At 51.2% G+C, this 19243-nt stretch overlaps 1 protein-coding gene across 2 annotated transcripts in view; it reads left to right on the forward strand.

Annotated features, from left to right (window-relative positions):
- Positions 1–19243, forward strand: part of ATP2C2 (ATPase secretory pathway Ca2+ transporting 2) — a 76536-nt gene that overhangs the window by 47995 nt on the left and 9298 nt on the right. For both annotated transcript variants that reach the window (XM_060132254.1, XM_060132252.1), the window contains exons 8-18: positions 1397–1546; positions 1633–1701; positions 2034–2109; positions 6327–6393; positions 12492–12616; positions 12765–12862; positions 13470–13571; positions 14723–14812; positions 15741–15842; positions 17612–17768; positions 19061–19231. In XM_060132254.1, coding sequence (XP_059988237.1) covers positions 1397–1546; positions 1633–1701; positions 2034–2109; positions 6327–6393; positions 12492–12616; positions 12765–12862; positions 13470–13571; positions 14723–14812; positions 15741–15842; positions 17612–17768; positions 19061–19231 — 1207 coding nt within the window. The remainder of the gene's footprint in view (positions 1–1396; positions 1547–1632; positions 1702–2033; positions 2110–6326; positions 6394–12491; positions 12617–12764; positions 12863–13469; positions 13572–14722; positions 14813–15740; positions 15843–17611; positions 17769–19060; positions 19232–19243) is intronic.

A 19243-nucleotide genomic window follows, 5' to 3' on the forward strand; every position in this document is an offset into this window, starting at 1 on the left:
TTTGCGGTACGCGGGCCTCTCACTGCTGTGGCCTCTCCCGTTGCGGAGCACAGGCTCCGGACGCGCAGGCTCAGCGGCCATGGCTCACGGGCCCAGCCGCTCCGCGGCACGTGGGATCTTCCCGGACCGGGGCACGAACCCGCGTCCCCTGCATCGGCAGGCAGACTCTCAACCACTGCGCCACCAGGGAAGCCCTCTTTTTTGCTTAAATGAGAAGGTCCTTAGGGGCAGAGCCCACCCTGATGCCTTGCATGTCCTCGGTGGTACCTGGCACAGTTCTGGCCACAGGAGACTCACCTCTTGAATGATACCTACTGGGCCTGTGGTCAGTTTTGCAAGGTGGTTAAGAGTGCAGTTTCTGGAGCCATCGCCTTGGTTCAGACCTCTGCTCTGCCACTAACTAGCTGTGTAAACTTGAGCACATTTCTTAATCAGTCCATGCCTCAGTTACCCCAAACGTAGAGAGGAGAAAATAATAGCATCTTTCATGGAGTCTGTGAGGATTGAGAGATTAGCCTTGTGTGGGACTCCCCTCGTGGCACAGTGATTAAGAATCCACCTGCCAATGCAGGCGACACGGGTTTGAGCCCTGGTCCAGGAAGATCCCACATGCCGCGGAGTGGCTGGGCCCGTGCGCCACAGCTACTGAGCTTGTGAGCCGCAACGACTGAGCCCACGTGCCACAACTACTGAAGCCCGCGCGCCTAGAGCCCGTGCTCCACAACAAGAGAAGCCACCGCAATGAGAAGCCCGCGCACCGCAACAAAGAGTAGCCCCCGCTCGCTGCAACTAGAGAAAGCCTGCGCGCAGCAATGAAGACCCAATGCAGCCAAAGATAAAAAATAAATTAAAAAAAAAAGAGATAAGCCTTGGGAAGTGTTGCGCACCTGGCCTGGCGCATGGTAGGTGTTCTGGAAGTGTCACCCTGGAAACGTCTGGGTGTGTGTGCGTATCTGTGCCCGAGTATGTGTTTTGGGTGTTGACATGACCTTAGGCTGTCACTGCATAACACGGCTCAGTGCTACTCAGACTACACAGATTGTACGGGACCTTCCAAGGCGGGTGGGATGTGGAGTGTTAGGGGAAAGACAGGATGCTCTGAGAGGGATGTTCTAATTTAACCATTGCCTAAGTTTTTAAAAATATTAAAATTTAAAATAATGTTAAAATAGGATATGAGACCTTTCTGCTTTCTGAAAGGGGCCGTACATTCAAAGCTTTTCTGTTTCCTGGAGGCATCTGAGGCTGCGTTCTGATCCTCGCTTCCTGCTTTCAGCACGTTCCTGTTTGCTGTCTGCTGGCGATGACACTAAGATGCTAGACACCGTTCTGGGCTTTGAACACCAGCTCATAGATGGGAGGGTGGGTGCCACGCCTTCTCGCTTTGCTCCCCCAGGTCACAGACCTCCTGGTGGACGAGTCCAGTTTCACGGGAGAAGCCGAGCCGAGCAGTAAGACGGACACCCCGCTGACGGGCGGGGGCGACCTCACCACCCTGAGCAACATCGTCTTCATGGGGACCCTGGTGCAGTACGGGAAGGGACAGGTAAGCCCCGGGTGCCTGGGGGCCCCGGTCTCCGTCATCTGCAGGCTTTCAGCCTCAGAACTCAAGCTCCTCTCTCCTGTACGCAGGGCGTCGTGATCGGAACAGGAGAAAGATCCCAGTTCGGAGAAGTGTTTAAGATGATGCAGGCTGAAGAGGTGAGGGCAGTGGGGCTCTGGGTTTGTGGAAGCTGGGGTTTGAGATGATGCTCAGCTGGTGACACCAGCCCGGCCTGCTCCTTAGGACTAAGGATGATATGATTAACGTGAGTACGCTTTTTCAAATTTTTTTCTTTTAAAACATGTATTCGGATTTTTGTCAAGATAACTTACGGTGACATGCGCAGATCTGAAATGTAGCAGTCAATGAAGTTTTATATATGTGTCCTTGTGTAATCGTCACTCAGCTTAAGATATTAAAAAATCCAGGGAGAAACTGGGGGACGCTGCTGGGATCTCATCTAACAAACCCATTGTTCTCATCCTTTCAGACGCCTAAAACTCCTCTACAAAAAAGCATGGACAAACTGGGGAAGCAATTGACACTTTTCTCATTCGGCATAATTGGTGGGTGAAGCAATTTCTGCACGGGGTCCCAGAGGGGATGGGGTGTGTGGAGGGAGCCGTCCGGAGCACCCACAGCTGTTTCTCAAATACCCTGCTACTCACCTGGGTGAGAATTGGGGTTTGGGATCAGAGGTTCTTGGACAGTAACAAGAGGTTTCTCTATCAGAACAAGCTAATGGCTGTAACAAGCAGCCCCCACATTTTAATGGCCTAACATGGTCAAAATCTATTTCTTGCCCACACCACAGTCCATGGGCATGTTCCTGGTGAAATGGCTTTCCTGGATAGCTCACCTCCAAACACTGACTCGGGATCCCAGGCCCCTACCGTATTGTTGCTCTGCCTTCCTGCAGGTCCTGGGAGGTGGGCCATAATTCTATGTAGCCAGCAGGTAGGGAAAGAGAGAATATGGAGGCTTGTGGGGGAAAATTTTTAAGGCAGGGACCAGGAAGTGATGTCATCAATTTTGCCTATTCTCGATTGGCTGGAATGAAGTCACATGGCCTACCTAACTGCAGAGGAGACTGGGAAATGTAGTCTGGTGGTGCACCCAGCCATGTTTCTATTCTACTAAGCAGGTTGTGCCTGGGCTTGTGCGTCCTGGCCTTTGGCAACACACCAAACAGCATCCGCAGATGCTGCAGAGCTAAATTCAGGTCTTACTCCTGAAGATCCCCATGGGGCTGCCCTGGGCCCTTCACCTGCTCCTTCCTGCTGTCCCCAGCTCTGGTTTTGAGTCTGTGTCCTTCGTTCCCAGCTTTCAGGATCAACCAGTGCCTGGGCCACTGTAGATTCTCAATAAATGTTGGTTGAATGAATGAGTGAATAAAGAAACAAACCAACCAACCACTGCTCATAGCATGAGCAGTGATGGGAGGAAGTACTAGAGAATCTGGCTAAACTGCAGAGCCAGTAATGTTCTTGGGAGAAACATCTGTCCCTCCTAGCAGCAGTTTTGTTGTGCTTCTGGGCATCTAGGTGCAATTCATTCATTTAGTGAGTATCTTGTGACATGCTAGACCCTATGATAGGTTCTGGAGCCATCAAGATGAGTCAGACACAGCTTGTGCCCTTTGAAGGACCCCAGGGAAATAGGAGAGAGACGCCTGAACAAATATGAAATGTGAAGGCAGCAGTTAATTTTGCATGGGAGAGTTGGGAAGGCTCCCAGGAGGAGGTGACATTAAGTTGGATCTTGCAGGATGGGTAGGAGTTTGCCAAGTGAAAAAAAAAAAAAAAAAAGAAGAGATTGGGAATTCCAGACAGAGGAAAGGGTAGATTCAAAGGCATGGAAGGTATCTCCCACTCCTTCACAACTTGTAAGAGGTGGTAAATTTAGCAAAGTGTTAAGAGGATATGGTCTGAAGTCAAAGCTCTCAATTCTGTCATGCTGGGGACAGACCTGCCCACCCTTTCCTCCCTGGCCACCCCATCCCAACCTTCTAGTATCCAGTCTCCTTTCCAAACGTCAACTTTGGATTTAGTGCTCAGACTTTGCTCAGTCAGTAGTTGTACTGTTTTCATGTAGCTCTATGTCCTCTTCCCTCCTCTCCACCCTATTTTGTCCTGGAGCAGTTATGGAAAATGGGTTTTATCTTAACCTGCCAAGTCTGATCCCAGCTAAGGGGGCTCTGTGCTTGTGAGAGGATTTGGAGTCCATGCTCGGGCTTGGTGGCAGAGAACTGTGATGGATTAGTGATGTCTTGTGATGGATTAGCGATGTCTGTCATGGAGGCAGGAGGGGAAAGTGGCTCTGCATCGCCGTTCACCTGCCATCCTCGGGGTTACATTGATCAGGCTTTTGGGCTAGACTGGATGCCCACGTGGCCCCAGCTGGCCAGAGGACCCTTTTACAGTCTGGAGCAGGGGATGGAAACTATGACTCCCAGGCCAAATCGGGTTTGCCACCTGTTTTTGTGTGGCTCACAAGCCGAGAATTTTTTTTACATTTTTAAATGACTGAAAAAAATAGAAAGAAGAAGAATATGTTATGACATTAAAGTTATATGAGATTCAAATTTCAATGTTCACACATCTGTTTTATGGGCACACGGCCACACCCATTCACGTATTATCTATAGCTGCTTGCACACTGCAATGGCCAAGCTGAGTTGTAACAGACCATATGGCCCATAGAGCCGATGCTGTTTACTATCTGATCTGTTATATGAAGACCTTTCCACCACCTGCTCTAGACATTGGGGTTGCCAGAAGGAGACTGGGCCGTAATAATGGCCCCAAGAGCAAATACCAAGTAGATGTGCTTCAAGGCACATTGTCAAATAGATGCTTTTAGCAGGCCTTTCCACAAGATGAAATTTGTTTAAAAAAAAAAAAAATCCAAGTCAGAGGTCCTTGCACGGTCATTGCCTCGTATAAGCCATTATTCCTCAAGTTAAATTAGAAAGTAAATTAGCATGTGCATGGCCAGGCCCGTGATACCATTCAGACGTGTTTTCTTTTTAATAAATATTTGAAGAATTGCTCTGGCAGAGTGGGAATTTTGAATCCTCAGAGGGTCCAAGGAGGAGATTCAGGGGAACAGCGAGCTCCAGCGGAAAGCGGTGTTTGCCCCTTTCCATGGTATCCATAGTCACAGCCGCCCATTTCAAGCTACCAGCGCAAAGTTACTGAACGTGGATTTGGGAAGAAATGAGCACAGTCAGCTCTTGTGAGCCCCCGGGGAACAAGCTCAGCCTCCTACTGCAGGGAGGCCCCCAGGGTAGGGGCGGGTCCTGGTGGGTGCGACCTGCACCTATTTTTAATAGAGTTCCCTCCCACCCAGTCTTTTGCAACTGGGTTCATTTGAATTGCAGCTAAGATTTTTATTTGACTGCTGAAGCCTGTTGCTAATCATAGTATGAAAATATGGACTTCCCTGGTGGTGCAGCGGTTAAGAATCCGCCTGCCAATGCAGGGGACACGGGTTGAAGCCCTGGTCCGGGAAGATCCCACAGGCCGCGGAGCAACTAAGCTTGTGCGCCACAACTACTGAGCCTGCGCTCTAGAGCCCCCGAGCCACAGCTACTGAAGCCCGCGCGCCTTGAGCCCGTGCTCCGCAACAAGAGAAGCCACCGCGATGAAAGCCACCGCACCGCAATGAAGACCCAATGCAGCCAAAAATAAATAAATTAGAAAGATACATAGTATGAAAATAGCCCCTAATAAATCAGATCTTCTGACCCCCCCTACTCCCAACACACACGCACACACGCACACCGCTACTACCCAGCAGAAAACTTGCGCTGACTCCCCTTTCCCTGCAAAACAAAGCTAGTGCTTTTCAGCAAATCTCCCAGGACGTGTCAACAGGCGACTCCTCTCACCTCACACATTTTTCCCTTCACCTGTCCGGTAACCGTGGCCCTAGCAGTTCACGACTGGGTGCTACTGTGGGCCAGGAGCCGTGCTACGCACTCCAAGTGCTACACACTCCAAGTGCTACGCACTCCAAGTGCATTGTCACATCTTACATCCTGAACAACAACAAGTCCTTGAGGAAGACACGGTCATTGTACCCACTTTGCAGGTGAGGAAACTGAGGCCACGCCTGGCGGCCCCTGAACTTTTCCCCATTGTCAGAACGTCTCAGCACTTTCACGGGTCCCAGCGACTCATGCCACTTCTGTGCCTGGAGGGTCCATCTCTGACTGACTGTGTGTCCCATGCATAGCACAGTGCCTGGCGTTTAGAAGACGTTGGGTCAACGATTGACGAAGGAGAAAAATGGAAAAAGGAATGTATTTAATCATGAACACGCAGGATAAAGTCAGTCAAGAGACAGCGGCCAATCTGTGCGTCACGGGAGCACAGCAGACACCTTGGGGCAAGTCCTGGGGGCGTGCAGCCCATGGGAACTTGTGGAATAATACAGAAATGTTGACAACAGCCCCAAATAAACTGGTTGGCTGTTTCTTTCTTTTACTTGAGCTGGCTTGATCTTCTGAAAAAGTAAAGCCATCCTCTTTCTCGTAGGCAGGGGAGTTGTTTCTTAAAAAGAAAAAGGGGAGAGGTGGCACGTGTTTGAGGTTATTCATAATCGTCCTGTGTCTATATTACTGGAAACTCTTTAAGGAGATGAGTTTGGAATGCCTTCGTCCTTTGGAGGACATACTCGTGCGTGTGCGCGTGTGTGTGTGTGCGCGTGTGTGTGTGTGTGCAGGTGTGTGCGCGTGTGTGTGTGTACATACATAGTGTATGTTTTTATCTCCTCCCAGGCCTGATCATGTTCACGGGCTGGCTGCAAGGGAAGCATCTCCTCAGCATGTTCACCATCGGGGTCAGGTAAGGGCGCTGGGCCATCCCCCCTCGTCTGTGTGCAAGAGAAGGTGGGGAGACTGGGGGGAAGATGCAGCCCTTCCCCCTAAGCCACAGTCTCCCCGTAGCACACTGTCTGGCAGGTGGGTGCCCAGCGAATGTCTGCAAAAGGAAGGAAAGCTGACGATTCGGAGTCCCTGTCACTGTCCCCCTGGCCCGTGGGTTTGGGTCTTCCTGGCTGAGCGCAGACTCCAGAGCCAGCCAACCCACGTTTAGATTCTGCCTTTGCCACTTGCTAGCCATGCGACCCCGGCCCAGCGTCTTCATTTACTGGTCCTTCTTTTCCTCCTCTGTAAATGGGTGTGATGTCAGCCCTCCGAGGGGCGCGGTGAGGATGCCCCGGGTGCCCTGCGCAGGTGCCTGCGGCCACGCGGAACGCGCAGTGGGTGCGTGTTCTCATTACGCACTTGGAACTCGGCCCTTGATTTAAGGAGGCAGCTGCAGGAGAGGACAGAGACCGTGTAGCCGAGGCCACACGGCTGACTGCAGGGCTAGGGATCGGGGCCCTGACTTTAAGCCCCGGGAACCTGCCCTTCCCCGACCTGGTGGTGCTCGTCAGTGACCGCCCCACCCTGGGTCCCAGTGGAGGAGCAGAGGCAGACAGAAGGCAGGCTCTGTGCAGGGGCGTGAAGTTGCCACAGCTTTTCCACGGCTGCTCGGGGACACGGGGTGCTGGGGATTGTCCCTAATGGGGCATGTCCCAGCGGAAGGGCAGCCGGTAATCCGGGACGTGGAGGACCCGCGTCAGGTCCCTCATGGTTTCCTCAGGGTGACGCCCCCTTGTGGTGGTGTCTGTAAGATGGTCAGGTGTTACGTGGAAGATTAATGTCGGTGAGCGAAAATACATACTTAGTACCTCAAACCCGCAATGTAAACAAACTTAGGTGCCCGTCAAGTAGTGAACAGATAAACAGCATACAGTGGAATACTATTCAGCCACGAGGAGGGAAGCCAGTGGGGGCAGGGTAAGCTGGCAGGAAGTGAGAGAGTGGCACCGACATATATACACCACCAAATGTAAAATAGCTAGCTAGTGGGAAACAGGTGCATAGCACAGGGAGATCAGCTCGGTGCTTAGTGACCACCTAGAGGGGTGGGATGCAGGGGTGGGAGGGAGACGCAAGAGGGAGGGGATATGGGGATATATGTATACGTACAGCTGACTCACTTCGTTGTACAGCAGAAACTAACAACATCGTAAAGCAATCATACTCCAATAAAGATATTAAAAAAAAGAGTGAAGCACTGACACGTGCTACGGTGTGGATGCCGTAGAAACATGAGGCTAGGAGAAGGAAACCAGACAGAAATGGCCACATGCCATGTGACTTTGTTTCTATGAAATGCCCCAAACACGCAAATCCATACAGACGGAACGTAGATTAGTGGCTGCCAGGCACTGGGGTCGGGGAATGAGGAGGGACCCCAACAGTTATGGGGTTTCTTCTGGGGGTGATGAAAAGGCTCTAAAAGTGATTGTAGTGATAGTTATACAACTCTGAATATAAAACCACTGAATTATATACTTTGAAAGGGCGAATCTTACGGTACGTGAATTACATCTCAATAAAGAAAACATAAAGCAGGTAATTAGGAAAGCTGTTATTACAAGGATCCTTGGATCCTTTCTGATTTATATATAAAAAGTAGACTGTTTGCAGACAGCCACGTTGTAACTGTCATTACAGTAAATTACAGTGACGCACCTCACAACGGCTCGGGGCATCCCAGTGTAGGACGGAGGCTGCGGGGAGCTGCTTCCCACAGGGCCGGCCAGCGTGGGCCAGAGAACCTTGCGTTAGGGGGTTGAGTGTACACGTCTCTGGTACAGAGTCAAGTCTGTCTGTGTAAAAATGAGTGGACACCATTACCTGGCAATTAGCAATAGAAGAAATTCAAATGCAGGTCTTGTAAAATTCCAAATGCCTACCTTTTTAAAATTGAAGTATAGTTGATTTACAATGTTACGTTAATTTCTGCTGTACAGCAAAGTGATTCAGTTGTACATATATATATATATATATATATACATTCTTTCAAATGCCTCATTTTTTAATCACTGCCCTGTGTGCATTGAGAGGCAGGCCAGCAAAATCCACCTGCGGGCAGGTGTGTATCCTATTATTCAGTGACTATTTTGTGACTGAATGGAAACTGGAAAAGTCTGTGTCTGGTTTTAGAAGCTCTGCCATTCCTTAACAAACAAAATCTCATTAATGCCAACTCCTGGGGACATGAAAAAGGAAAAGGAAAAGGAAAAGTTGGTTTAAAGAATATTATGCAGTTAGAATATTATGTGACCAAAACCATAAAAGCAAGATACAGGTGGCAAACATTTGGAAAACGCCATCTCAGACTAATTCTGAGTATAAAAAGAAAAGATACTCTAACAGCAATTGTCTTTAGGCTTTCAGTTTATATAAGCTATCGATAAATGGATTGATACCAGGGCTTGGGTCTTCCCCCCAAACTCTTTGGGACCATGAAAATCAGGCCATTGTGCTATACAGATGTTCCTGCTGGATTTCAGGTCGTTTCCCTGAAACACACCAGATCATCATCGTCACATTTGGGTGGTGGCCACAGGAGACGGCTTGCAGAGCTCTAGATACAGAGCCCAACGCGTTCTTTTGAGTGGACGAGGTCATGATCTCAAGTCGAGCGGGGGTTTCCTGACTTTATATCCTGAGCTACGTGCCGTGAATGGTATAAAGGAAAATAGGACCCAGAGCTTTCATTGGCCGTTTATCCTTCCGTGTCAGTGTCGGAGTGTTGACCAGCTAGGTGAGGCGGTTCTAGAATCTTCGAGAACATGAAGGGGGCACAGCCAGGGTCTGCTGATGCTGAGTGGAGGTGACCTCGCTCATCGAGGCACAGCTCCGAGAGGCAGGCCGGTCTCCGTTTCACAGATGGAGATGCTGAGGGTTAGGCCGACACATCTGCCTGTAGTTACAGGATCAGGGAGTGGAGGAGACAGACTGCAGACCGCACGATTCTGATCCAAAGCCGGGGTCCGGCTCAGTGCCCCTGGCCACCTCCCGGGCAGGGCGGGGACTCTCCCTACCCTCCCCGGCCATGGCGCTTGGTTTGCTTATTTGCCCCACACATGTTTCTTGAGCACCTGTTCACTATGTGCTTGCATCGTCCAGTGCTGATGGAGCTGGACCACGGAGTCTGCAGGCTGGTGGGGAAAGTAAACGTGAACAATTTAAGTGCATGTTAGCAAAATAATCACAACTTATGATCAAAGCTACAAAGGAAACGATGGTTGAGAGAGATTAAAAGGGAGGCGGGAAGGGATGTGGCCGGAAAAAGGGGCCGGGAGAGGTTTCTCTGAGGAGTTGAAGCTGGAGAGATGTTGCTAAGGGTGGGCGGGGCGTTCAGGCAGGGGAATGGCAGGGGCAAAGGCGTGGAGGCGGAGTGAGCCTAGCGCATCTGTGGAAGCAGCGGGGAGGCTGTGGTCGGGCTGGGTGATAAGACCAGACGGTAGGGTAGATGACGGGGCCGATCACGCGGAAACTCATGGGCCCCTTTTTCTCTGAATTCTAATCACATCCTCAGAACCCTTCTCAGCACGCTGTGCCAGGCCATCTCTACTATTCTTTTGGAGCAGAGAGATGAAAAGTGTTGGCCATTCTTGGAATGGTGATGGGAGGTGTGAACCCCGGCTTGCTCTGAGGAGGGAGGGGGGAAGAGGGAACAGGGCAGTGGGCAGCTGGCTGCGCTGTGGACGGTGGCGTTTGAGGTGAGGGTAGGGCCTCCTGCAAGAGGAGGACGCCGTAGAGCAGGGGGTCTTGGACTTGACCATAACTAACCTCACCATACAAGCGTCCCTGGGAGAGCTTGTTCCACACAGATTGCCGGGGCTCTGACTCAGTGGGTCTGGGGGAAGGGCCCGAGATTCTGCATTCCTAACATGCTCCCCAGGGATGGTGATGCTGCCGGTTCAGGAAGCATCACTCTGAGCAGTGAGGCCATGGCTACAATTACCCTAGTCGGGGCTCCAGCAAGAGGTCGCTAGGGAAGAAGGTGGAGCCCCAGAAAGAAGGCTCAGGTGACTGGGTCTTCAGAGGTAGGGGGTGGTGGCAGAGGGTGGAGCCTCAGCCACGAGGGGCTCCCAGAAAAAGCAGAGCTCTCAGAGGCCATGATGCATGAGAACCTCCCCCAAATAAGGATGCGTTCCATCCCATCTTGTAAACCACAGTAAGTTCCATGAGGCAAAAAGACTGTAAAGTATTTCCAGGTCAGTAAGAGAAAAAGCTCCTGTGTCCACCGCATCCCTACTTCCCCAAGGTTATTTCTGATTTCTTGTCTAACAGCCCCTTTCATCTCTCTCATCCCACTCGGTCCATGGGAAACTTGCAATTGAAAGAAAACTGACTGTGGTCATTTCACTTGTGACTTTAAAAGGATGAGGTTCTTCAGTTTTTAGCAGAAGAAAATCACTCAACACCTCTCAGTCATAAGGTAGAAATGGCAGGATAGCTGGTGAGGAAGAGATTCTCCAAAATAAATAGCAAGAGAATCATTCTTTTAAAAACTTTATCCTATTTCCCTGTGCCTTGAGCGACATTCAAGATGACCCAAGGTCTACTTGCTTTTCCTGGTCTCTTCTAATCTTTATTAGTTTGCCAATTACTTTTTTTTTATTATGAAAACATCCAGGCACACACAATGCCCTTCTCATGCCATGTAGGAGGAAAGTGCCCGTGAGAACCCTTCGCAAATGTTTGCTTAGCTGGCCTTGTCAGCCTGTGCCATAAAACCAGGGAAACTTTCTTGCCGTCACCGTAGAAACCGGGCACAGTCCCTTGACCAAATTCCGTCACCTTGGTTTATATAACTTACCCCTGAATGCTCCATGGCCTCCAGGTGAAAGGCCGCCATTCATATACCGTATTTCTTTGATTCTAAGACACACATTCTTTTTCACCTTCTACCTTCTCTGAAGTCAGACTGCTTCTCACAAGTGAGGTGATAAGAAAGTATCCCGGCACCGTTAATGGGCAGTATGTTTTTAGAGGTGCGCAGGATAATGGTGCCCTTCCCAATCAGCAGCGCCTTAGATCTGATGAAATACGGCGGCGGCGGCGGGGCTTTCTGATTATTAACCAACCTATGTAGAGCGCTCACTGTGTGCTAGGCCAGGGTGGGTCCAGGCTCTTGCACTTGCCATGTGTTCACTCATTCCTGTGTGTTCACTCAGCAAATATTTACTGACTACCTGCGGCACTGTGCTCTGCAAAGGGTGAACCACCCTGGGGCTTGGCACGGTAATGCTCACCCCACAGCTCTGTACAGTCTGCCCCGCACTCTCCAGCCTCCCCCATCGGCCTGAGGTCACTGGCAAGACACAAACCCTGCCCACAGGAAGGGGATCCTGTGCTCAGTCCCAATGCAGATTCCCAAGGGAGGAGCTCATTGGTTCAGCTGGAGTCATATGTTCTCCTCTAACCCAATCAACCTTGGCTGTGGGAGGGCGGGGCCCCGTGGTACAGAAAGAGTGGTGGGGGGTGCGGGGCGTCTTAAGCAGATGAGCAGACAGCACAACAGCCTGCTTAGGCAAAGGCCTCGCCGCGCCACTTCACCTCCCCCAACTTTCATTTCCTTGTCTGGTTTTCTCACAGCAAATGTCTAAACCATTAGACCAATTTAGAGTAAAATTCAAGGGACCCAGGGAGGACCCTCTAAACCTAATAATTCCGCTTCCCACTTAGTGCCTGATTCCGGAGATTGCTTTCATAGGGCCCAAGACTTTTGTCTCTAATAGATGACAACAATTTAAATGCAAAAGCACTTAAATAGGCAAAACAAGGGACAGACTAATTCACACTAAAGTGTGGATGTCTGGTAGGAAAGCAGGGTTTCGCAGCGGGAAAGCTCAGAGCAATGGATGCTGAAGGAGGAGGCAGGTGTGTCATGGGATTGGCAGCAGAGAACAGAGCAGAGAAGGTGGGGGAACCACGGACAAGCTTCACCGGGTAAACATGCTGCCAACGCCAGGTGCGATGCACGTCATCGTTAAGTGCGTGCTCGAGGTGATCCGCCTGGCCTTTTCGATCCAGCCTGGCTGTGGCCGCCATTCCCGAGGGTCTGCCCATCGTCGTCACAGTGACGCTGGTCCTGGGAGTGCTGCGGATGGCCAGGAAGCGGGTCATTGTGAAGAAGCTGCCGATCGTGGAGACTTTAGGTGAGGGAACCCAGCTGGTTGGATTCTTACAAATTGGACTGCATGGGCATTTTAGTGCCGTCATGATTCTACCTGGGTGTTTCCTAAGCCTGAGAGTTGGTGGTGACGACTTCTTGTTCCTATAAACTCTGCTGTCTTCTTGTGCCAGGTTGCTGCAATGTCATCTGTTCTGATAAGACGGGGACTCTGACTGCCAATGAAATGACTGTCACCCAACTTGTGACGTCGGACGGGCTCCACGCCGAGGTGAGCCTGTGTGAATTTATAAGGTTCAAGTCCAGGTTGTGCCCTGCCAGACCCCTTCCTTCCCAGAGAAGGCACACGGAGTCTTCCAGAGAACAGTAAGGAAGAAGCAAATATGGGTTATTGGACAATCTCCTTGCTACCAGCAGCAGCAAGGAACACGACTGGTGGAAGGCAGCCACCCGCTGGCTGGCAGAGGATGTCCACATTGGATGGATGTTCACATTGTCCGTGCTTCCTGTCACATCAGAGCCACAGAGTAATCGCAGCAGAGATTACTGCCAAGGCTACGATATTTGCTATCGGCTCTACAAGAAAGAGCTTGCCCGCCCCGGTTCTAGAACATAAGCACCCTTGTATGCTAATACTTGGTTTTCATAACCATAATTTTTACCGGCTGAAGAATGCCCTGTTGCATTTTACTGAAGCACGGCACTTGGTGAGGTATCTGATTAATACGTACTCCTGCAGGGGACACTTCACGCTTGGAGACGTGTTCGTGGTGGGACCGTGTCCTTGGGGATGGATTCCCCAGAAAGGGATATGGGTCAACTGGGGAAGCGTCTTTTTGCCTCCTAGTGACACCCCGTTTTTTGCCCTTGCCCTGTAGGTCAGCGGAGTTGGCTACAACGGCCAAGGGACTGTCTGTCTTTTACCCTCAAAGGAAGTCATTAAGCAGTTTTCCAACATCTCAGTGGGGAAATTAGTGGAGGTAAGTGTCAAAAGCGCCACCGTGGAAGTAAACATGCATTTAAAACAGAGCTAATGGGGACTCTCTCCGGAAAGAGAGACAGCAGTTGGACCAGCTGGTTCTCGGTGATGAGTGGGCCATGGCCCAGCGGTCAGGTTGTCACGGCGGCCCAGATACAGATGGAAATATGGGACGTAAGGGAAGAGCTGGGAGCCCCTTCCTCCCCCCTTGCTTGCTGGACAGGGAAGGGGCTCTGTGAATGTTGGGAAACAAGCACGGGATGAACGCTGCCTGTTGTGACCATCAGTACTTGTAACGTGAGCCATACCTGTCCTCGCAGGAGCTCACGTCCCCTCCCCACAGGAAGTTTGACCATCATCCTCTCCGCGCAGGTCCCACCTCCACGGTGACAATTAACAGAGCCCTGAGAGGGCTGCCCCATTATCTCAGTTGTGCAGATTAAGAAACAGGAGCTCGGGACTTCCCTGGCGGTCCAGTGGTTAAGACGCAGCGCTCCCAATGCAGGGGGCACAGGTTCGGTCCCTGGTTGGAGAACTAAGATACGGCATGCTGGCATGCACAGCGCCGGCCAAAAAAAAAAACGGGGGCTCAGAGAGGTAGCGTGAGTGCCCAAGGTCCCCCAGTGAGTGGGAGGGAGCCGGGATTCACCCCCGTGCTCTTTTTGTCTATTTGTTTGTACTTCTCATTTTTCAGTTATTATTTTAAATTGAGATGTAGGTCGCACACCACAGAATTCACCCTTTTAAAGGGTACAGTTCAGTGGGTTTTAGTATATTCACAAGGTTGGGCAGCCCTCACCGCTATCTAATTCCAGGATGCTTCGTCGCCCCAATCAGAAACCCCGTCCCCATTAGCAGGCACTGGCCATCACCCCACACGCGTGACCCCCCAGTCTGCCTGCCTCCCCACTGTAGTTCCTCGTGACAGCTGTGTGACGACCCACATTCAGCAGAGTCAGTGAATATTAATCGTGTGGGTTTTGAGACTGATGTATTTTGAAGAGTAAACTTGTCCCTGGCCCCCATGCCAGCCCCAGCTCTGAAAATGCGTGCAGCGTTCAGGCACCTTTTCACGTGCCTGAGTAAGCCCGGAACCCCGGCGGGTGCAGCTCCAAATACTAACAAACGACCTTCGGACACCTCTCCTTCCAGGCCGGCTGTGTCGCCAACAACGCCACCATCAGAAAGAACGCCATGATGGGGCAGCCCACAGAGGGCGCCTTGGTGGCCCTGGCAATGAAGGTAGGAGGTCTGTGACGTCTGCGTGGGGAATTCCTTCTCTCGGAGCTACACTGGCAGCACAATTCGAGGTCCTGTCTGAGTGAGGGAGGTCCTCACGTGGCCTTGTCCTCTTCTTGGAAGGACACCGGTCATGCCATCGTGGGCTCCCCCAACAACCTCATCTTAACTTCGTTACACCTCCAAAGACCCTATTTCCAAATCAGATCCTGTTCGCAGGCACTGGGGAATTACACCTTCCGTAAGTCTTTGAGGGACACAGTGCAACCGATGACACTCCCCTAAACATCCCCTTTTTAGATGTTTTTTCCCTAATCACTCCCCCCATGGGATTTTAATACTGCAGATGTTACGGAAAGACCCAAACGAACTTTTTTGTCAGCCCAATAGTATGTATCTGTTCCTGTACTGTATGGGTGTCTGTGCTTTATACATAAAGCAGATTTTTTTCACCCCCTAAGAACCCGTTTTCACCCCTTGGGGGGCGATGGGATGCACGGGTTAGGATTGGTTTACAACTGGGGAAACCAAGGCTCAGAGCTGTCAAGGAACTGGCCTGAAAGCATCAAAGAGCGAGTGAATGTGAGGCCTGGCAGGGACCCCAGGTGGTGACCGCAGGCGCCCCACTTCCCAGGGCTCCTTTTGCTGCCTCTTCAAGTCTGAAACATTCGTCCCGGCAGAAACCCCACAGGTTCCAGCTAGACGCTGTGGCAGAGGCCATCAGGCTCTGCCCCTGGGACAAGAGAAAAGAGAGATTGATTTCTTTTCCCGTGGGACGTTTGAAAGCAAATGGCTTTTCTCTGTGTGCTGAACGCTTGGATTTCTCATCTGCCTGAGGTGGTTTGAATAATGAATAATTTAAAGAGACTGAGCTTTGCATAGAGATTGGTTTAGGATGACTCGCTGAAAACGTCCCATTTTATTTTCCTAGATGGGCTTAAGTGATATTAAAGATTCATACATGCGAAAAAAAGAGATTCCATTCAGTTCGGAACAGAAGTGGATGGCGGTTCAATGCAGCTCCAGGAATGAGGTGAGTCTGCCTCTCTGCCCCTTTCCAGCAAAGCAAAATGCAGACGTCAGAAGAGTTTAAAGTTCCTGGCTACTTCTGTGAGCTTCCAAATACGTGAAAGTATAAACCTTTGATTACCTTGGGTCCTCTTCTGAGATTGTCATCTGAATCTCTGGTTCTCAAAGTGGGGTCCCTGAACCCGCAGAAGCATCACCTTGGAATTTGTTTGAAATGCAGATTCTCAGGTTCTACCCCAGACCCACTGACTCAGAAATTCCAGGGCTGGGACCCGGTCATCTGGGTCTGCTGGGGATTCTGATGCAAGTTCACGTGTGAGACTCGCCTACAGTACAATGACTGAGTAATTACCACTGCAGTGACTGCATGTCCTTACCAATGACACTGACCCCGCTGCTAACTTAGGGTCCTTTTTTCGCACCCCTGTGCTGAGTTCTTTACACACATGATCTCACGTAACTGTCATAACGGGGGAACGAGCCTTCATCCTGAAGGGGGATCCAGGACACACACCCCAGCATCCACCATAGATGGCGTGGACGGTGGGCTCGCACGTGTGTGCACACATGGGTTCTAGGCCACCTGGGGAACAGCTACCGAATTCCTACTAGCTGTGCCTGGGTGGGGGGATTCAGCCGCTTTCCCCCACTTTTTTCTTTTTAAATTTTCTGTAGCTTTTCAGATTTTCTACAATGAAGAAACTTTTTTTTTTTTAAAGAGATTTTTATCACCTTCTACCTTTTTCTCCAAACTTTCTGCTCTTTCTGGAATATGTCACGTCTTGCCCACGCTGAGATTTCCCGTCTCGTTCACAGTGGCGGGTAGCTGGGCCAGCTTATCCCAGCTCTTTGCCGTGAGTGGACAGGCATATAAATTCCGGGTGCTTAAGACAGGATTTGGATTTTTTTTTTTTTATGTTTTAATACCTTCAAATCTTATTTTCCCCCCAAAGGCAATGGTAATATATTTTCATTGAAAAAAATTATAGAAATGTAACTTCAAAAACGCAAGCTCACGACAATTCTGCCCCTCTTTTCTCCCTCCCCACTCCCCACCCATGCTGACACCCCTTAGCAGTCAGAGATAGAGTGTTCCAGGTTCTAAATGTGCGAATGCAACACGGGGGGTAGTAGTTTCAAAAGAAGGTCATGCCGTATACAGTGTGTGTAATTTGCTCTCTTCCCTGAAGTGCTGTCTTGGACAGCTTTCCGTGTCAGTTTGCACAGGCTCACTCGCTGCCCACTGCGAGCAGGAAGGTGCTGTGCTCGTGCCGGGGTTACAGTGTGACCCACACTGACAAGGCACCTGGCGCTTACAGTCTCTCTCAGGGAGACGGCGCTTCACAAATGCACAGGAAACGGGTCAGCTGCTCATTTGGGTTCATTCTTATGGGCCAAGTTCATGGTGCCTGCCTTGCTTGGAAGTCTCCCTGAAATAGACATCTAGGGGTCAGTCACACACTTAAAGACACAGCAATGGCTGGGATATGACCAGTTCGTGAAACGTGCAGATGCTCTGAGTGACATTAACCAGGGAGCCCGATGTAGGGCAGGCCTGGGTTGGGTCAGAGATCGGCCTCACCCCGCTCTGGGCTGAAAGGTATTCCATCACATGGATTTCCTGTAACTTCTCTAACCTGTCCTGTATTGGTGAACAGTGACGGTCCGGGGTAAATAACCCCGCCGTGAACATCTCTGTGTGGATGAGGTGACGGTCACCAAGAGCTGAAGCAGCCAGTGTCAGCCCATTTTTTTCCTTTTGTCTTTTCCAAGGAGCAGGAAGACATCTACTTCATGAAGGGGGCCTTCGAGGAAGTGATTCGTTACTGTACCATGTACAACCATGGGGGTATCCCCCTGCCGCTGACGCCCCAGCAGCGAGCCTTCTGCCAGCAGGAGGAGAAGAGGATGGGGTCGCTTGGCCTGCGGGGTCAGTGCCTGCGGTCCCAGCCCCAAGCTCTGAGTTTGCACCTAACACTGACTTCTCAAGTGTATTAACGCAGGGTCCCGAGTCAACGCCGTGATGATCAGAGTGGTGTCAGGCAGGATGCTAATGCAAGCAAAGCCAGGGTGGACTCTCTTGGGCAGATGAAAGATAGGGAGACCCCCACCCATCTCAGCCGCCAGACGATACCCGTTATCCCAGACGCAGCTCACGCGTGCAAGGAGAGGTTCTGAGTTTTCTAAGACAGGTGGACAGGCCGCCCCCGAAACAATGATTTTCCCGACTGGTCGTCCTGCTCACGGCTCGCTGTCAGGAAAACCCAAAGCTCTTGTAAATTAATACAGACGTTTCATTCCTTGGCCATTTCCAATTTTCTGCACCAGGGCCAATGCCTTCCCCGATGGGCTGAACATTAAACCTCACGTTTCCCGTAGTGTCATATGTCAGCCTGTCCGTTTTCGGAGAAAATGTCTGAAAACACTCTGGAACATGTGTATTCCCTCAGGGGAAAGTGAGAAGCGTTGGCTTCCTGTATTGGTTTCAGTTGGCCTAGTTTTCCCCTTCAGGGGACAGTAATTATAAACTGACGAGCCTATAAGGTGAAGACATGTCAGGACAGAGCTGAGCTTGGCAGGGCAGGGAGGGTTGCTTTGAGAAAGGGGGGAATGGTACCCGCATCGCTGGCGCACCCCCCTGCATCGCTGGTACAGTGTCATGACTGAGGGGTCACAGCTGGAACTTGTTGGCCATAGCTCCCCTCCAGTATCAGTAAGGTCAGTTCTCACACCACCCCCTCTCAGAGCACCTGTCCCCAAGAGCCGGGTCTGGCTCTGTGCCCCTGAAACAGAGTCCTCTGACCCGTGTTGCCTCCTGCACATTCTTCTTGACCTTGGTGGCTGTCGCCCCGAGTCTGCTGGCAATGACAGAGGAGGGCAGAGCAATGACAGATAGGCCATCAGAAATGTGCCCTCATGTGGCAGCCCACAGGTGTGCTCGTGGCCACTCCCCGTGGGACTGCACCACCAGCAGACAGAGGCCCATCTCCCGCTGGGCAGGTTGTTGCTACTTCCCTTGCTCTCCATCGTGGGTGAGCCGTCAACAGCCGCTGCCCTGCACGGGCCTGACGACCATCGGAAAGATCATCCCTCCCCTTTGTGGTCCAGGGACTTAGTGCCCAAGCCCCTCGCGGACAGAAGAGAGTCTGGGACACAGTGGGGCTGGGGCTGACTGGGGATGAAAATCTTCTGAACCTTCTGTGGGTCTTGCTCTGTCCGCAGTGCTGGCCCTGGCTTCTGGGCCTGAGCTGGGGGAGCTGATGTTCCTGGGTCTCATCGGAATCATCGACCCTCCGAGGGCTGGCGTGGAGGAAGCGGTCCACGTTCTCTCTGATTCGGGCTTGTCCGTGAAAATGATAACGGGAGATGCTCTGGAGACGGCCTTGGCGATAGGTAACCAGGGAA

Source organism: Lagenorhynchus albirostris, chromosome 19 (genome assembly GCF_949774975.1).
Source record: "Lagenorhynchus albirostris chromosome 19, mLagAlb1.1, whole genome shotgun sequence".
In the NCBI taxonomy this organism is placed as follows: Eukaryota; Metazoa; Chordata; class Mammalia; order Artiodactyla; family Delphinidae; genus Lagenorhynchus; species Lagenorhynchus albirostris.